General features: G+C 37.8%; 1 protein-coding gene across 1 annotated transcript in view; it reads right to left on the bottom strand.

Annotated features, from left to right (window-relative positions):
• Positions 1-17043, bottom strand: part of TENM1 (teneurin transmembrane protein 1) — a 659425-nt gene that overhangs the window by 107018 nt on the left and 535364 nt on the right. The window contains 2 exon segments of the mRNA XM_027767184.1: positions 8725-8957; positions 14374-14394. Of these exon segments, the coding sequence (XP_027622985.1) occupies positions 8725-8957; positions 14374-14394 (254 nt within the window).

Below are 17043 nucleotides of genomic sequence, written 5' to 3'. Positions count from 1 at the left end.
CCTTTGTGGCCTTCCTGCCTAGAAAGGACCAAGTTTCAGACTGCCTACAAGGATGTAGACTATGATTCAAAAAGTAACTTATTCCATGTGTGGGTCACTGGTATAATCATTATTACTATTAGTGACCAAACAGCAAGACTGATTATAATGGTAATTGCTGTTTACACAGTACATGGTGGGCACTGCACTAGGACCTTGACATGCATCATTGAACAACCATGTTGTGTAGGCACGGTTACTAGTATTTCAACTTTACAGATGAGGAATCAGAAGCTCAGGGAAGTTAGGTGACTTGCCCAAAGTCACACATTTAATGAGCTATGGATCTGGGATCTGCCTCCAGTTCTGTTTGACTCCAGAACCTGGGAAAGTATCTTTCATGGTATTTGACTTCTAAAATATTATTTCTGTGTTTGCTAGAATATGATGCATACAATGAAAATGAAAATACTTGCAGAAGAAACAGTCATTTAATAATGCATCTGTGGCTTTATAAAACTTGTATGAACTTAATATAGGTCTTCTTAACCATGGATGCTACCTAGGCCAAACAGGCAATTAGCCAAGGCTAGGTGTGAATGTCTTCTTTTTCTCTGGCTTCTCCCATCAACAGCTTATAGTTGCAACAAAAAAGGAAAAAAGGTTTTCAAGTTCCAGCTGCTGACATAATCTAAGGTCAGAATCTTTTGACCATCATAAGCAGAGGCATTCGATCAACTGTACATAAAACCAGGTTAAACGCTCATTCTGGTTGCATAATAGGCACTAAGTTTTTTCTGTTGCTACAGTAAGCTGAGAGACTACTAACAGAGTTTAAGAAAGAAATCCCTCCTGAATGAAAGCAGCACAGGATCACTGAAGGATAAAGAAAAAATATTTCACTTGAATTTTAAGGCTTTGTCAAATATATATTTTTTCCATATGCCTCTGATTCTAAAACAAGGATGTTGGAGAAAAATCCTCAGGAGAAAACTTTGAAACTCAGCTGGGAATTTGGCCATAGGTGGTAGAACGTTGATTTTAACTAGAAAGCAAACTTTACTAAGTGAGCCTACCAAACCTTTTCCACATACCTTGAGGTCTGACCTTACTTCCTTATTTTCTTTTCCTTCTTTTTTCTTTCTTGCTAGAGGGCATGTGCACTTGCCAGAGAAAGAGGGAGGGAGGAAGGGAGGGAGGGAGGGAGGGAGAGAGAGAGAGAGAGAGAGAGAGAGAGAGAGAGAGAGACAAAAGAAAGCACTCTCTCATGAGGAATGTTCATGTTGCAATACCTTCTCCATATCACTCTCTCCTTTTAGGACTATGGGCATGCACATACATGTGCCTGCCATGTTTCTCAAGTCACTGGGTCTGGAACTTAAACTGGGCAGTTGGTCATGTGTTATTTGGCTACCTTAACCACCAGGCCATGAAACCAGCCCTACTCTCTCATTTTTCACAGAACAAATTCAATTCTCTGAGAACACTGAGGCTATAAGAATAGAGAACCATTAACCTTCTCACTCCTCCAACCTACAAACTTATCCTCATCCCTATATCTACATATAATCTTAGGATGTTTTAATCAATCTCTCCTTCTATTCAAGGCCTACTCCCTTCCAGCTTCCTCCAGACCTATTTTGTCATTTACTTCCTGTCTTTGTATCTTTCCATTGACTTACAACCATTGCCATGTCTCCCCTATAGAAAAAGACTCCCTGAGCTTCTTGGCCTCCCACTACTTACCACTCCATCTCTCACATTCAAGCTAGTTGGAAGACTAATCTTCACTAGTGTTATTTATTTTCTCATTTCTCATTGGCTCATCAAATGATTAAAATCTAGTTTCTACCTCTATTATCACTCAAACCACCTATGGCAAGGTCACAAATGTACTTGCCATTACTTACAATGGCTACAAATGTCTGGACACTTGATATTGTTTTCCACACATCTTTGACACGAACTGCCCCCTTGACTGCCTGGATACTATACTCTCTTGGTTTATTTCTTTTTCTGAAGGTTTCTTCTCTGTCTCTTTCATTAGATATTCTTTCATTGCCTAACACCCTATACTTTCTTTGGTCCAGTGTATTTATTGCCCTGTCACCAAAATTATCCAAAACACATGCATCAGATGATTGTGTCACTCCTGCTTCAAATTCTTTGCCTATAGGAAAAAAAGGCAAACTTCTTATTCCTGCACCTGTCCCTCCTATTACCCTCAAATATGACATCTATACTCTAACAATATTGGTTATTTGTAATTTCCTAAACAAAGCATTCATTTTATTCATACTGTGGGTTTCCTGCAATATTACTGTGAGCTGTCTCTACTGTCAATCCAAATGGTTATGTTACTGAGATAAATCATATACTAAAGTAATCTAGGAAAAATCTTACTGCTCCCATTATACAGGAGAACCTAAAGAATATTCTCATGCCCGTTTCTGTACTACCTTCTCTCCCTCATGGACACCACTGACATCACCAAGAAGTCACTGATTATAGTCTTAGCATCTTTCTATTAACCCCAAATATAGCTTTTCAGAATGGCATGCAGATGGCAAGAAAATGAGTAAAGCTGCAGGATGCACCTCAGCTAGATCTGGGTAGGGACAAAAGCAGATTATGTCTAGACTTCATCATACCTAAAGACAGACATGTGTTCACAGATATGTATGTATCAGCTGAACTTGCTAATGAAAGTAGTTAGATTAATTAAGATATTTTGTGAATCAAAATGTGGGGGAAAAAAGAAATGGAAAGTAACTGTAGACATCAGAGATAGTGTTGGAGGAGGGTGGGAAATGGGAGAGGGTGATAGGAGGAGGGTGGGAAATAGCAGAGGGTGAGAAATAGGGGGAAAATACACACACACACACACACACACGCACGCACACACACACATGAAACAATAAATGGAAAAATATTTGTCAATGATAATATGTATGATTAAGCCACTATGCAGTGTACTCTGGATGGGAGATTAAATTTTGTATGCTGTGATGATGCTCAGTGAATAAATGTAAAATTAATTAACTAACTAATTAATTAATAATTGCAAAATGAATTGTCATGGTTAGTGCCACGAATACCCTAAACATACTTTTGGAAGCTATCAAGATTTAAGGATCATTTTCCTCCAATGGAACATCTCAGTGGCTGTTTGCATTCATCTGGATATTGCCTAAGTCCTGCTGAGTTCTGAGGTCAGTTCGCTTAAAAACATACATGAAAATAGCGATATAATACTTGGTGAGGTCCAAGAGAACCAAATTAAGTAATTGATTAATGCCATCCTGTCCAGTCACTCCTTCACCCTCTGTATCTACTTAAAAAAATAAATGCATTCAGCTTGTCACAAATTTTATTTTATATCCCCACCTAGTACCATTTCACATTCTGCTTAAGTATTTGGTCATCTATTACATGACTCATTAGTTTGAGTTCTCTGTAGAATTAAAGAAAGTTGCAGTAAAAATAATAAATGGAACCTAAGTTTCAACTACATCATCCATGCATGTTTTAAAAGCATCTTTCAAAGTCAATTCAAACTCATATACAATGCAAGGGATTAGCACTCCGTCAACCTCTTTTCTAAACTTTTTTCCTTGCCCCATTACATTGAAGTATTGATGAGTAAAATGGCAAATGTTTCTCTTTATTGGGATTCAAATCAAAGTGCATAAAACTGGATCAGATAAAGACTTCTTCCCAAGAGAAGTACCCAGAGGCTATCACATGAAATTCTATTCGGGGACATTTCCATTTCTCCTTCAAACAAAATTTGTAGTTACTACTGTAGTCAAGAAAGTTAATAATATGAAGGTTTCCTGCCTCTGTCCCTTAATGAAATTTTGGTGAGGTTCCTAATTGCAGAATCTTCTGAAGAGATATGACAAGGTTTCCTGGAGATTTATTTGAATAATTACATTTACAGACTATGTAAATGCTATGCAGTGCACTTTGGGTACACCACTAGGTCAGAAAAATCGGAGAAATGGTTTTAATAGGAAGAGAAAACTAGACTAAAAGTTATTTATCATGTAAATAAAAATATTTTGTTCTCATTGCATACATGTCATTAGATTAAAAACATTTACAGAGACCAACAGATGGTGTAATAATTACATCACTGGACTCCCACGTAGTCAACTGTGGTTCAAGTCCTGGACCTGCTGGCTTAAAGCTCACGCTATGTGTGTGTATGTGTGTGTGTGCATGCGCGTGTGTGTGTCTGTGTGTGTACATTCCCAAAATCCCAAGAGAAGAACAGAGAAGAACGGACTGTGGCATGACCAACCCACCTTGGGGGTGATTTCTCTCTGTCTGTCTCTCTGGTGAGTGCACACGCCCTATAGCAAAAATCTCTCTCTCTAAACAACAAAAAAAGCATTTCCAATCTTCCCAGAAATCACAGATATTTTAACAGAAAGGCAGGCAGTGTGGTATAGTCATGACATTACAGATCTTTTTTATATTTTTCTTTTCTGCATCATGGGGTTTTGGAGTTGGGAGCCTTGGTTTGAACTTCAATGTTGTTATGTGTAAACTATGTGGCACTGGGTAAATTTCTTAACCTAAGTCTCTGTTTTTTTTCACATCTATAATGGGAATAGTACTATTGATATTTACCTTCTGTGTTGTGAAGATTAGAGAAAGTGTTTGTAAAATACCTAGCACAGTGTATGTCATATGGTATCTTACTTAGGTACTCAATAAGTTATAGCTATGATTATTTAATACATTAGAGTTGGGAGGGAGATAGAACTTCCTTAGCCCTTCAGTTTACAACCAAGGAAACTTGGGACCCAATGTCTAAATGCCCAATGTCACAAAACTTGTTAATGACATCATTAAGTTAATTTGAGTGTTCAGGAAAATAACACCCACAGTGAGACAGGGTGACTTGCACAGGTTCTTCAAAGATACATGGGCATTACATGGATTGAACAAGAACTCCCAGGATCCCTAACCTAGTATTCATCACAATTTACCACCATTTCTTAAAAAAAAAAAAAAAAAGAAAAGAAAAGAAAAAACAATCCCATTGTTTCTGACCTTTTACCTTTTGCTGACTAGTTTTTAATTCCATTTGATAATTTACTCTGGCTTTAGGACGAATGATCTCAAAAGCAAATTTTATTTCATCCTATTTTTAGAATAGATTCAGAAAGTAAATTAGCTGTCTTGCAGATTAACATTTATTTGACTTACCTTGCATAATTAAGGACATATTGGAGAGCCTTCCTATAATTACAATATGTTGCTTGTTAAAGTCTTAGAGCAAGCTCTCTTTCCTAACCTAGAAATGGTACTCCCTAGATGTACATTTCTATTTTCTACAGATCTATAGCTTTTATTATTATTATTATTATTAGCTTCTAGATGGAGGGAAAAAAAATCAAACCTCTTCCTAAAGACATCCATTAAATATTTGCTCTCTTCTAATCAGGGTTCAAGGGCAGCAGGGTGGGAGAGTGTGTGTGGGGGAGGAGTTGATATGCATGGTGGTTGTAAAGCAAAAAACAAAGTGGTCTTTCTTGAGAGACAAAGAACCTTTAGGAAACCCTCAAAGATGAAATTAGCAGTTAGCAGTCCTTTTCTCTCAATTTGCACACTGTGCCTTAATAAATTCTTGCATGATTTTTCCTTCTACGGAAGTCTGTGAAATTGCCTTGCAGCATTCCATATAATGAGAATCTGACTTCTGATTCACTGACAAGGGTGAGTGCTTCTATATTAGGCATGCAGATAGGTGCTGTAGTTAGGTATTTAAGCATTCTGACCAGTATTTTCAGAGCAATGGGTGAACAGGCATAGGTTCTCCTTGCCATCTGAGTAGTTTTGTATATCACTAAGAGGGTCTTCATGGCTGAAGGAGATGTGGTAAATATGTAGTATGAACCACACTTCCCACTCCTTTACAGTATTCTAGTTCACTTACTGGATCAGAGCAAATGTTGACAATACCAGCTTCAGGAACATTATAAGAAAGCTGTGCTGGATAGATTAGACATTCAGTTGTTTGAGGCCCACGCTAGATGTTCTTAGGAACCCTTACTGCTTGGGAGTAAATAAAGTATACCAGATCATGGTAGAGGCTACTCTTGAATAGAAAGGTGAGTAAATCAAATGAAAGGAAAATGCATTGCTAGCTATGATGAGAAAAACTTAGTTTAATATTAACTTTAATAGATACATACATTTTGGCACTCTCATTACTGATGCTTCAAGAGTTCATGTAAATCCTGTTCATCAGGACCCAATTATTGCTACTTTCCAAGTCAAAAAAAATGCTGCAGTGAACTAATAATTTGCTTTATTTTGAAAAGCCAAGATATTAATTCTCCATGTGGCAGGTTGAATGTGGTAGGTGAGATGGGTGGTTTTCATACTAACAACTCAGATGATGTCAATTTCAGTCACTCTATAAGCTTGATTCCTTCCCATTTTTTCTGCAGAAATCCTTATAATACCTGCAAGAGTTCTATTTATTTATTTATTTATTTTTGGAGAGGTTTTTGCTATAGGGCGCGTGTGCTCACTAGAAAGACAGAGAGCGACAGAAGGACAGAAAGTGAGAAATCACCCCCCAGAGGGGATGGCCACACTGCAATCTCTTCTCCTCCATTCTCCTCTCGGGATCTTGGGCACACACACACACACACACACACGCCAGGCATGACTTTAAGCCACCAGGTCCAGAACTCGTACCGAAGTCGACTACAAGGGACAATGGCTAGTATGTCCAACATCATAGCCATTACACCAACTGCTGGTCTCACCCACAAGAGCTTTAAACCAGTATATAAGATGAGACCTGTACTGATGTATTTTTTTGAAAGATGAGCTGATTATTTGTTGCACTTACATCATTCTTTCACTCATTAAATATTTATTATGGACCTACTATATGTAAGAAATGACAACTGCCGCAGAGAAAAAAAGAAATGCTTCACCATAATACTTGGGGGAGGGGAGTTATGTTCCATTAGAGAAAAAAAAATCATCCTGATAAGAGTTGATAAAATTTGCTTACTTGGCCAACAACATAATAAATGTATAAAGGATCCCACATGGTGCTAGAAGTTGATGGGGCAAGAAGAAGATTAAAATATCTTAGATATAATTTTTCCTCTCAAGAAAATTAGTTTGGTAGAAGAAAAATATTTCCTGAAAAAACTGGGAATAAAAAAAAGGTAAAATATAATCAAGTAATAATTGGGTAGTATAGACACTGTTAAAGAAATTCAGATTTAATGGGCTAGGGTTAGCCAGAGGGACTTTATGAAACACAAAGGCCTTGAAGAAAAGGAAGGCTTTAAACTCTGATAGCTGTTGAATTTAATCCCAATATGGCAAATGTCAAATGGCTAAAGAGTAACCTCTTAATATTTCAAATAGTAAGTGACCATCTAACAAATTAAACACATTGACCTCATTATATGTATTGGCATGGAAGGATGATCATAATACATTAAGTGTGAAAAGCAGGTTATAGAACAGCATTGTATAACATGATTCCACTCTTAGAGAATTAAAATACATGATACGCACAGAAAAAAATCTAAAAGGATAATCATTAAAATGCTAGAGATGGCTTTCTATATGTCAAAGGCTTACAATTTTAATTAAATTTTTTGTTCTTTCTTTCCCATTTTTCTTCAATAAATGTGCATTATTTGTTCAATAATTTAAAATACACATCAGCATCATATAAGCCAGTGAAATGAATCCTTTGTAAAGTTCACTAAAATAAATGTGCACATGTGTGTGCACAGGCATACTCCCCCCCACACAAACACAGACACAAACATCTTAGGGAAGGAACAGAGAAGAATCATTAAATAATGAAGGAGATAGGATATGATGACAGACCTTAAAATGACTATCTCTCAGATTAGTGGCTGAAGACTGGCATATACTTCAAATCTACAAAATCATGAAGTTAATTGGTAGACACAGATTTGTCCACTAACTTCCAGGGAATTGAATAGAGGGTTGGTCCTTGAGAAATGAATACTAAATTTCAGACAAATAAAGTAAGGCCAAGCTCCCAAAGAAAGCAAAAGAAAAAAAATTGGTATATTTTTATCTAGAGCAATAAAAATATAAAATAAAAGTTGCTTCAAAATTTAAGAAAGCAAAAGAAAAAAAATTGGTATATTATTACCTAGAGCAATACAAATATAAAATATAAGTTGCTTCAAAATAAATTTAGATAAATTAATGGAAGAAAGGTCCATTAAAGTTTGCTAAGCATAATTCAGGAATAGTTAAGGTCTGTGAGATAGTCAACATACTTGACAGTGGTAGAAGGCAGTCATAGGTCTGATCCCAAGAAAAGCAATCACAGAATTTAAGAGGCCATATTAAATCTCAAGTTGCTAGACAGAATGGAATATCTATGAAATAGTCTCTGGGGAGAGGTTGAGGTGCCAGGGAGGCACTTAGAGGGATCTGAGAAATAGTTATTTATCAACCAGAAAAGAAGTCTGTCAATCTTTTCATAACAGTTGTGACCATCTTAATGCATATTGGCTAAAAAAAAGAAAATTAGCTGTGCCTATCTTTTGGGTAGACTTCAGAGAAGATGTCCGTCAGAGAGGCAGGATATTAAGGTAGGTGGATGGATGGATGGATGGACTACAGTGTGGCAATTGTCCTAGGATTTTGTGAAGTCAAATGAAATCTGTAGATGATGAAAGAATGATTATTTATTTATTTATTTATTTTTACCTCGAGGGCTGTTCAAAGAGGCATCCGATGCTCTCCCACCATCTCCACAGTGACTCTGGTCAAATGGAAGGCACTGGTCACCTGTTCCCCCCACCACTTCAAAATTCTTGGACAGATCTTTTGTCTCCACAAGAGATTTCAACCTGTAGACTTTTCGAGTATTGGTGTCTGATAGATAGAGTGATTCAGACATGGGATCCATAGCCAGGTAGTATTTGTGAGCAGGACTTGTGCTAAGGAAGAGAAAAGTAAAGTTATTCAAAGCAATTTGCTCAACATGCACCCCTGGGGTCTGCCTCTTATCACAAATGGCAAACTCTTAAGAGATGAAAGATGTATCTTACTTCTGATATACTGATGCTTGTTTTTCTGGTAATGTGTCTAGTTATATAAAAAAAAGAATACAATGTGTAATGCTAATCTGTAATAATGCTGACATTTCAAAACCATCTATTTGGGGTAGAACGCAACAGAAGGGAGACAATCTCAGGAATTCCCTTTCCTCATATTTTTCATACCTAGTTATCCAATTACCTACTCAATGACTACCTGGATGTCTCACAGTCATCTCAAACTCAACAGATCCAAAACAAAAACTTTTCGCTGTTGTTGTTTTTATTTTTCTGTCAAAAGCTGTTATGACTTTCCTGCCTCCGTTTCCAAGCTGGACTATGCTACTACACCTGGCTCATTTTTAGACAGGGTCTCACTGTGTTGCCCAGGTCATCCTTGAGCCCTCGATTCTCTTGCCTCAGCCTCCCGAGTTGCTGGGATTACAGGTACATACCACCATGCCTGGCCTTTAGGTTGGACTGGGAATCTAACTAGGGCCTTCCACATAGTCCAGTCTGTTGAACAGAGCATCTTTGTAGGGCACATCAGAGTGGCTGGCCTATTTTCTTTTCTCGCCTTCCCCATCCCTCATAAATCTACTCCTCTTGCAGGCTTCCTGCTTCACTTGGGAATACTATCATCCTTCCAGGATCTTGTTGTCAATTGAAAGGTATATCCAAAGCAAAAGAAATGGTGAGAGAGGAGGACTTGGCTGGAGACACACAGCCAAACTTCTTCCTTAAGCTTTCCTTTTTAGTTGACTATCACATTTCCACATCAATTTTTTTTTCTTATTTCAGGACATAATAGAACTGATCATGTTTAACCTTTTTTAAAGTTATAATCATAATCACATGACTGTGTAGTCACACAGTCATGCATCTAAAGGTTACACTAAAGCTACTTACATTGAATTTTGTCGTTCCTAAAACTCTTTGATTCCATATTCACAGGGGATTTCTTGTTATTTTTATCTGCATAGACAGCTGACCTTATTCATTACCTTTGATTTTTCCTAATTTAATTTTTCTATTGGCTGCAAGAACTTTAGTTTGGGAGATATTTTAGTTTAACCTAAGGTTCATGTATTATGACATACCCAAGCTTCATACTTGGAGGTTGTGCCTGATCCCTCTTTCACTCTGTTAACTAGCTTTCAGAAACATGCATTTCCTTCACTTTTATTCCATTGGATCAGTTCTAACTTTTGTCATCTCTGGCCTGGAATATTTTCTATAGTCTGGCACATAGAAAGTGTTTTTGAAATCTCAAATTCATTTTCCTCACACTGCCTCTAGGGTTATTCTGATCATTTGGCTCCCACCTTCAAAAACTTTTTAATATTCCTTGGTATATAAGCCTTTCTTCACTTAATTCATTCTCATATGTTTTTTGAGGTTTTACTCAGGTATCATCTCCCGAAGGAAGCCTTCCTTAAATCTCCCATCTGAGTTATCGACCCTCAGCTTACCTCTATTCTTGGGATTACATAATAAATTATTTGCTTATGTGTATCCCCCACGATAAACTACAAGAATTTAGAGGAGAGCAACTTTGTCTTTATCTCTAATGTGCTCAATGCCCAGCACTCTTTCTAGTATCCACGCGTCTAGGCTAGAACTCAGGAGTCATTCTTTTCTATCTCTTTTCCATCATTTCCCACACCCAGTGAAACCTGATGTTTTATTGATGCTATCTCCTAAATTTTTCTCCAGTTTGTCTACTTCTCTTAATCTGTGCTATAGTTAGTCTAAGGCCTTATCGTCACTCATCTGACTTCCTTCCTTGGTACCATTTCTGTATTGTGTGTTTATTCTTTCAGTAAAAAGCACTTACTAAATGCATATGCTGTGGCTGAGGGCAGGGCTATGTTCAGCAGCCCTACTTGTGTGCAAGATACTGCCCCTTCATGAAACTCACAGTCCAGTGGTGGAGAAAGGTAAGCAAACAAAGTATGATAGTTATAAGTCCAAGTGTTATGACAGGAGAAGTAGAGAGGGGGAGAAATGAGTACAGAGAAGGTGCACATGAGCTAGCATCACCTATCACATTGTACTAGCATTATTTTTTAAAAAAAATAACTGAAGTCCATACTTTAGATTTCCTTAGTTTTTACCTAATGTCCCTTTTCTGTTCCAGAATCCCATCCAAGATACCAAATTATATTTAGTTGTTATGTCTCCTTAGGTTCTTCTGGGCTGTTACAATTTCCCAGACTTTTCTTGTTTTTGATGACCTTAACAATTTTGAAGAGTATTGGTCAGGTTTTTTGCAGGATGCCTTCTACTGGAATGTGTCTGAATTTTTTTCTCATCGTTAGACAGGGGTTATGGGCTTTGGGGAGGAGGATCACAGAGGTAAAGTGCCATTCTGATCAAGTCATATCAAGGGAACATGCTGTCAATATCATTTATCACTGATGAGGTTGACCTTGATCTCCTGGCTGAAGCAGCATTTGTTAGATTTCTCTCTCTCCCCCAATTTCCATATTTTACATTTTACAAGGAAGTAACTGTGTGTAGCCACCACTTAAGGAGTAGGGAGTTATGTTCTACCTCCTTGAGAGTAGAGCAAGTATAAAAAGTATTCTGAATTTTTTGGAATGAGAACTTTATCTCTTCTCCATTTATTGATCTCAGTATGAACTCATAGTCATTTATTTTATATTTTTCATTAAGTTCAACTCTTATTTTGTTGTTCAAATTGTGCCAGCTTAAGACATTAGGAGCTCTTCCAGTTGGCCCATGTGCCCCTTTGTCATACTCCTATCAGTGTGGGTTTGTCTTTTCTTTAGCTCTTCCTTTCTTTTTCTCACTATAGGATGCTCTAGGCTCACCTTGTATACTTCCTGCTCCAATTCTAAAGCCAGTGATTTCTCTAAGGACCCTTGATTTCTTCTTATTGGAGAATGGTATTAGAAACCAGGATCTAGGTGCTGGGTATAACCACTATTTTTTTTCAAGTATCTCTCTCTACAGCTACACTGTGAGGTCTTTATAGGCAAGAGACCATGACCACCTCTTTATCCTCAGTGCCAAGAAAGCATCTGTCAGAGTTGGTGTTCAGTAACCACTGAACTAAAGTGAACTGTAGCACACTAAGCTGAGATATAAAAGAGTTCAGGCCTTGGCTACTTAGCCAAGCAAATTGAAAGGGAAAGGGTCATCAGTACAATTAAGATGCATTTGAGGAATGTCATACTCTTAATTGTATTTGTAATTGTACTGTATCTAAGCGTATTTATACATGTAAATAACAATAAGGCTGGCAAATATGAATTTGAGATTCAGTTTACAGTCTTAATTGGAAAAAAATCAGGTACAAGTGGAATACTTGATTTTTTTCTACTTACCTTCATTAAGTAAAAGAATCCGGTAGATTCCAGGGACATCTTCAACCCTGGAATCCCATGACAGGTGCTGTAAATAAACTGTAAAGGGCCCCAACAGACACCAGAATTGATTTGGCAGTCATACCAGGCAAGGCTTCTCTGTAGCAAAGACTGCTTAACTAGGGCTTGGAGTAAAGGTTTTTTTTTTACATATTTAGTTGAATTTTTGCCTTCAGAATACTCCAATATTTCTCCAACATGCTTAGATCTTTCTAGAATAAGAAAGCGGTCACAAATCTGCCCTCAAACAACCTTTCAACATTTTGGTAGCTAGTTTGTAGAGTTTCAAGTGAGCCAGAGTAATCATGCTTTGTTTAGAAAGAGTCCATAGGCTATTTTTCCAAGAGAAATCTAATTCACACAAAAGCACTTAGGAATGCATTACATTCATTCATTATTGAATATCCCCAATGTGCCTGTGAAGGAATTTAGAATTAGCATTCTCTTCAAATCTCAGCTGGGGAAACCCAGACATATAGGGGGCTTGCCCAAGGTCACTAGCAAGTCTGGGACTGGACTAAGATTAGATTGGATCATATGTGACTGTGCACAAAATACCATCAGAATACTCTTATTCTAAAGGTGGTAAAAAAAAAAAATCAGCATTCCAGCATTCTTCTAACTGAGAAACATGTCCTATGTTGCTCAGTTAGGCTGCTCTCAAACTTTGTGTACTGGTCTTTAGAAAATGGAATAGTCCAACATAACAAATTCAAATCTGACTAATGTTATTTTCTTGACAGCCAAAAGTCAGGAAGTTCCCCATATCAATATATAATTTCTTCCTATTTTGTGCCATTTCCCAAGTGCACTTTAGCTCTTTTGAGACTGATGTCTTTCTACTTTCTGAAAACATGCCATATCCGAGAAAGAAAAAACACTATACTACATTCCAATTTGACTTAATCCCTTGTGTCTAAATGTATATTGCAATTTGAGATATGTGAAGATTTCATTTATAACTTGGATGTTAGACTGACTGTCACCTTCTGGTTAGTTTTATATTCAAGCAGTGCCCTTCAACTTAGCAAAATCACTCTATTTATGCTAGTTAAAAATCACACAGATTGTTAAATGGACGATTAATGCTTATAATTAATACTATGCAACACTTTACTGGTAAGCAATTTGATAACCAAATTAATTCCCTTAAAGAATCAGTTATGCCAAAGTAGCAATGGTGATCTTCTGCATTGGCATTTAGGAAGTAGCATCTCCCAAACAAAATCCAAATTAAAAACCTTATCAGTGCCATTTTGATGACAATTGGCATTCAGGAGTGAACAAATTCAATTTTCTCCTTTGCAGTTTCAGGTAATTTAGAACAGTTTTGACAAGTGTAATGCATAAACAAATTGAATAGAAATACTCATTATGATTAATTTCAGAGCTATGTGTCACTGTCAGTAAATGGTCAATTTAGAGTTTTTCTATTTCGTTTTGTTTTGGTGGAAAGAAATAGAAACCATGAGGTCATATAAAAGAAAAAAAATCTTATTAAAGAAGGTCACTGTGGTCACTGTCTCTTAATACACTTGTCAACTATATTTCTGGATTTAGGGAGATTGCTGTATTACCTTTCCTTCTACCTGCACCTTGAAAACATCACATTTATTTGAACTTAGGGACCCATTTGTGATATCACCTGAGGGAACATAATGAGACTTAAGGCCTCACTTTCACTGAATTGCCAGATTTCCCATAGCTTGCTTTCTTTTCAGGGTATTCTGATCTTTGAGCAAATTCCTACTTAGTGGAACCCTGTTCTTTTGGAAGATACTTACCTGGGTCATAACTCCCAATCCACCTTCACACTATTCATTTAACCTTATTTAAGAAGCAAAATTTCCTTGTTAGCATAGTATTAGGAGGTGGAATCTTAGGTGAGAGGGGACATTAGGCATCTGCCTGTGTGATTTGCTTACCTATGTCTTGTATCTCTGTTTCTAGGATGCACAAGATATCCACGAGTAGCAAGTAAAAGCAAATAGAGAGTCATCAGTATAATTTAACAAGCCAAATCTAAGCAGACACACTGATTCCTAACTCAGCTTGTGACTATTAGAGACGCTCCGTAGGGATCATTTAGTCAGATGTACAAGCCAAAGTTGACCCAAACCCTCCAGGCTTCTCCCCCTAAAATAGTGTCAAGGTGATCTTATGTGCTGCTGCTGGGTGGACAAAATTCTAAGAAAGTTTTTCAAAAAGTTCTCTCTGGACCATCTGCATCAGAATCACTTTAGTTCTGGAGCATGCAGTTTCCTGAGACTCTTTCCAGCCCTACTGAATCAGAAACTTGAGGTGGGGTAGGGTGTGGAATTTTATTTTTTCACAAACTCAGCTGGCAAATCTGATGCAGAGTAATGTGTAAGAACCACCAGGCTAAAGAAGCAGCCACTGCAACAGGTTTGACCATTCTATGTTCTGTTTTGATAGCTATCACCACCCTATTGAAATGTAAAAGCACTATGTTTTATTATCAAGTCATGAGTATGACAGGCACCCCAATCCTGACCCTTAGCCACTTATCTCAGAGATAAGATAAAGACATGTGTTGAGCATATTCCTTAACAACATTTAAAAATCTCTTTACAAGTTGAAAGTATGAGGGTTTTCTCTTAGACCATGGTAGACTGTTCCTGACATCAAAGTTGCTGCATCAACACAGCTTCAATAAAACATAATGTATATCAACTACCAGGGCCTTGTATCTTCCAGCCATCCAGGCTCCAAGGGGGGCAACTGAGGTGGGCAAAACATAGAAAAAGCAGAACACTTTGGTGGCCCCTAACCTGTAAGCCTCTCAGCACAGAGTATAGTCTAGGGGAATTTACTATGGGACCTTGTATGAGGCTTCTCACACAGGGGCACAGTCTGTATATAGGCCTGACTTTGGGTCAAGTCTGCCAGGAATTAAAAGGCTATAATCATCTGTGAAATACAATCATTTTAATTTTAAAATCCTTTTATATCTCGCCCTTGTGTCATTTGAAAACATGAAGATAACAAACCTTTATATCTAAAGTAGAAAATGTTCTTATTCTTTCAAACGTCAAGAAGGAAGAAAAGGTACATTATTTCTTTGAAGCTATCTGCTACAGAAGATTCAACTTTCTTTTCAATGAACCTTCCTGGAATTTTACTGGTTGAGCCATGGGTTGGAGTCCATTGACTTTTCTGTTTCCCTGGCCCATCTCCAAAGGGTAGCTGTTCTGGGACCAGCAGTTAGCGTAATGGCTATGTCGCTGAACTCCCATGTAGTTGACCGCTGTTTGAGTCCTGGACCGGTGGCGTAAACTCACGTCAGGCGCGTGTGTGTGTGTGCCCAAGATCCTAAGAGAATGGAGGAGAATGGATTGCGGTATGGCCATACCCCTGGGGGGTGATTTCTCGCTTTCTCTCTCTCTGTCTCTCTCTGTCTTTCAGGTGAACGCACGCGCCCTATAGCAAAAACCTCTCCAAAAAAAAAAAAGAAGAAAAAAGGGTAGGTGTTCTGTGGGTTGGCACAAAGGTCAACCAGTAAGGATGAGGAGCTCTGATGAGAAATCTGGCCTTGGGCATTTATGCCTTTTCATTTCTTTGCCTAGATATTTGCTTGTTTTTGTGGCCTCTAACTTATAGGTGAGTGTGTTTGAGCTGATCCTAATCACTATAACATAGTTGATCCTCATGAAAGAATTTTACTTGTGAAAGTACTAGAAGGATTTCATTAAAATGTGGTTTCATCTACAACAGATTTTCATGGTACAGAACCATTGTGTGCCTACAAAGGGTTTTGAAATTCTAAGGTGATGGCAAGGAGCAAGGAGGGGGATGGTTTGACTTTCTTGCAGCTGCTTCTGATCCTGCCAATAATGTCACTGTGAATTTGGAAAGATGTCCCATATTATGCAGAGCAGCTCCTCTCATTAACATCTCAGAGGGAGGAAGTGAAAATGACAGAATTTATTTCCAGTGTGTGACCTTGTTCTGTCTCAGAATTACTTTTAGTTAAGGATTTAGGTTTGAGCCAACACCAAATTTGGTCTGCTGTGTAGCTGGCAACTGGCTACATGTGGAGGTACAAGTGTGGGAGCTCTTCATGAGGGCTGAGGCCTACCATCAGGCATCACTGTTTGGCAACTGACTGGCTTGAAGCTTGCCATGAATTAGGAGGAGAAAGGAATGGAATTGTAAATCGTTTTTGAGCAAGACAGCTTCTTATGATAGGGTCTGTAAGTTGATCTTTGGTTTTCTCAGGACACAGATGATGAAAAGGGCCATCTATTCTTTTGTAATTGAAAAGAAAATTACCAACACATGATTTACATACTATAAAATCCACCCTTCCAAAACATACTATGTTGTGGTAGCCAGTACAGTCAGAGAGTAGTGCAACCATTACCATCTTCCAATTCTAGAACATTTCCACCAGCCCATGAAGAAACCCCATACCTAAATGGGAGTCATTTCTCATCGGAATGGAATTGTAAATCGTTTTTGAGCAAGACAGCTTCTTATGATAGGGTCTGTAAGTTGATCTTTGGTTTTCTCAGGACACAGATGATGAAAAGGGCCATCTATTCTTTTGTAATTGAAAAGAAAATTACCAACAC

This window comes from Tupaia chinensis, unplaced genomic scaffold (assembly GCF_000334495.1).
Source record: "Tupaia chinensis unplaced genomic scaffold, TupChi_1.0 Scaffold143996_1, whole genome shotgun sequence".
In the NCBI taxonomy this organism is placed as follows: Eukaryota; Metazoa; Chordata; class Mammalia; order Scandentia; family Tupaiidae; genus Tupaia; species Tupaia belangeri.
The sequence above is the reverse complement of the archived record's forward strand: the minus strand, read 5'-3'. Positions and strand labels throughout refer to the sequence as shown.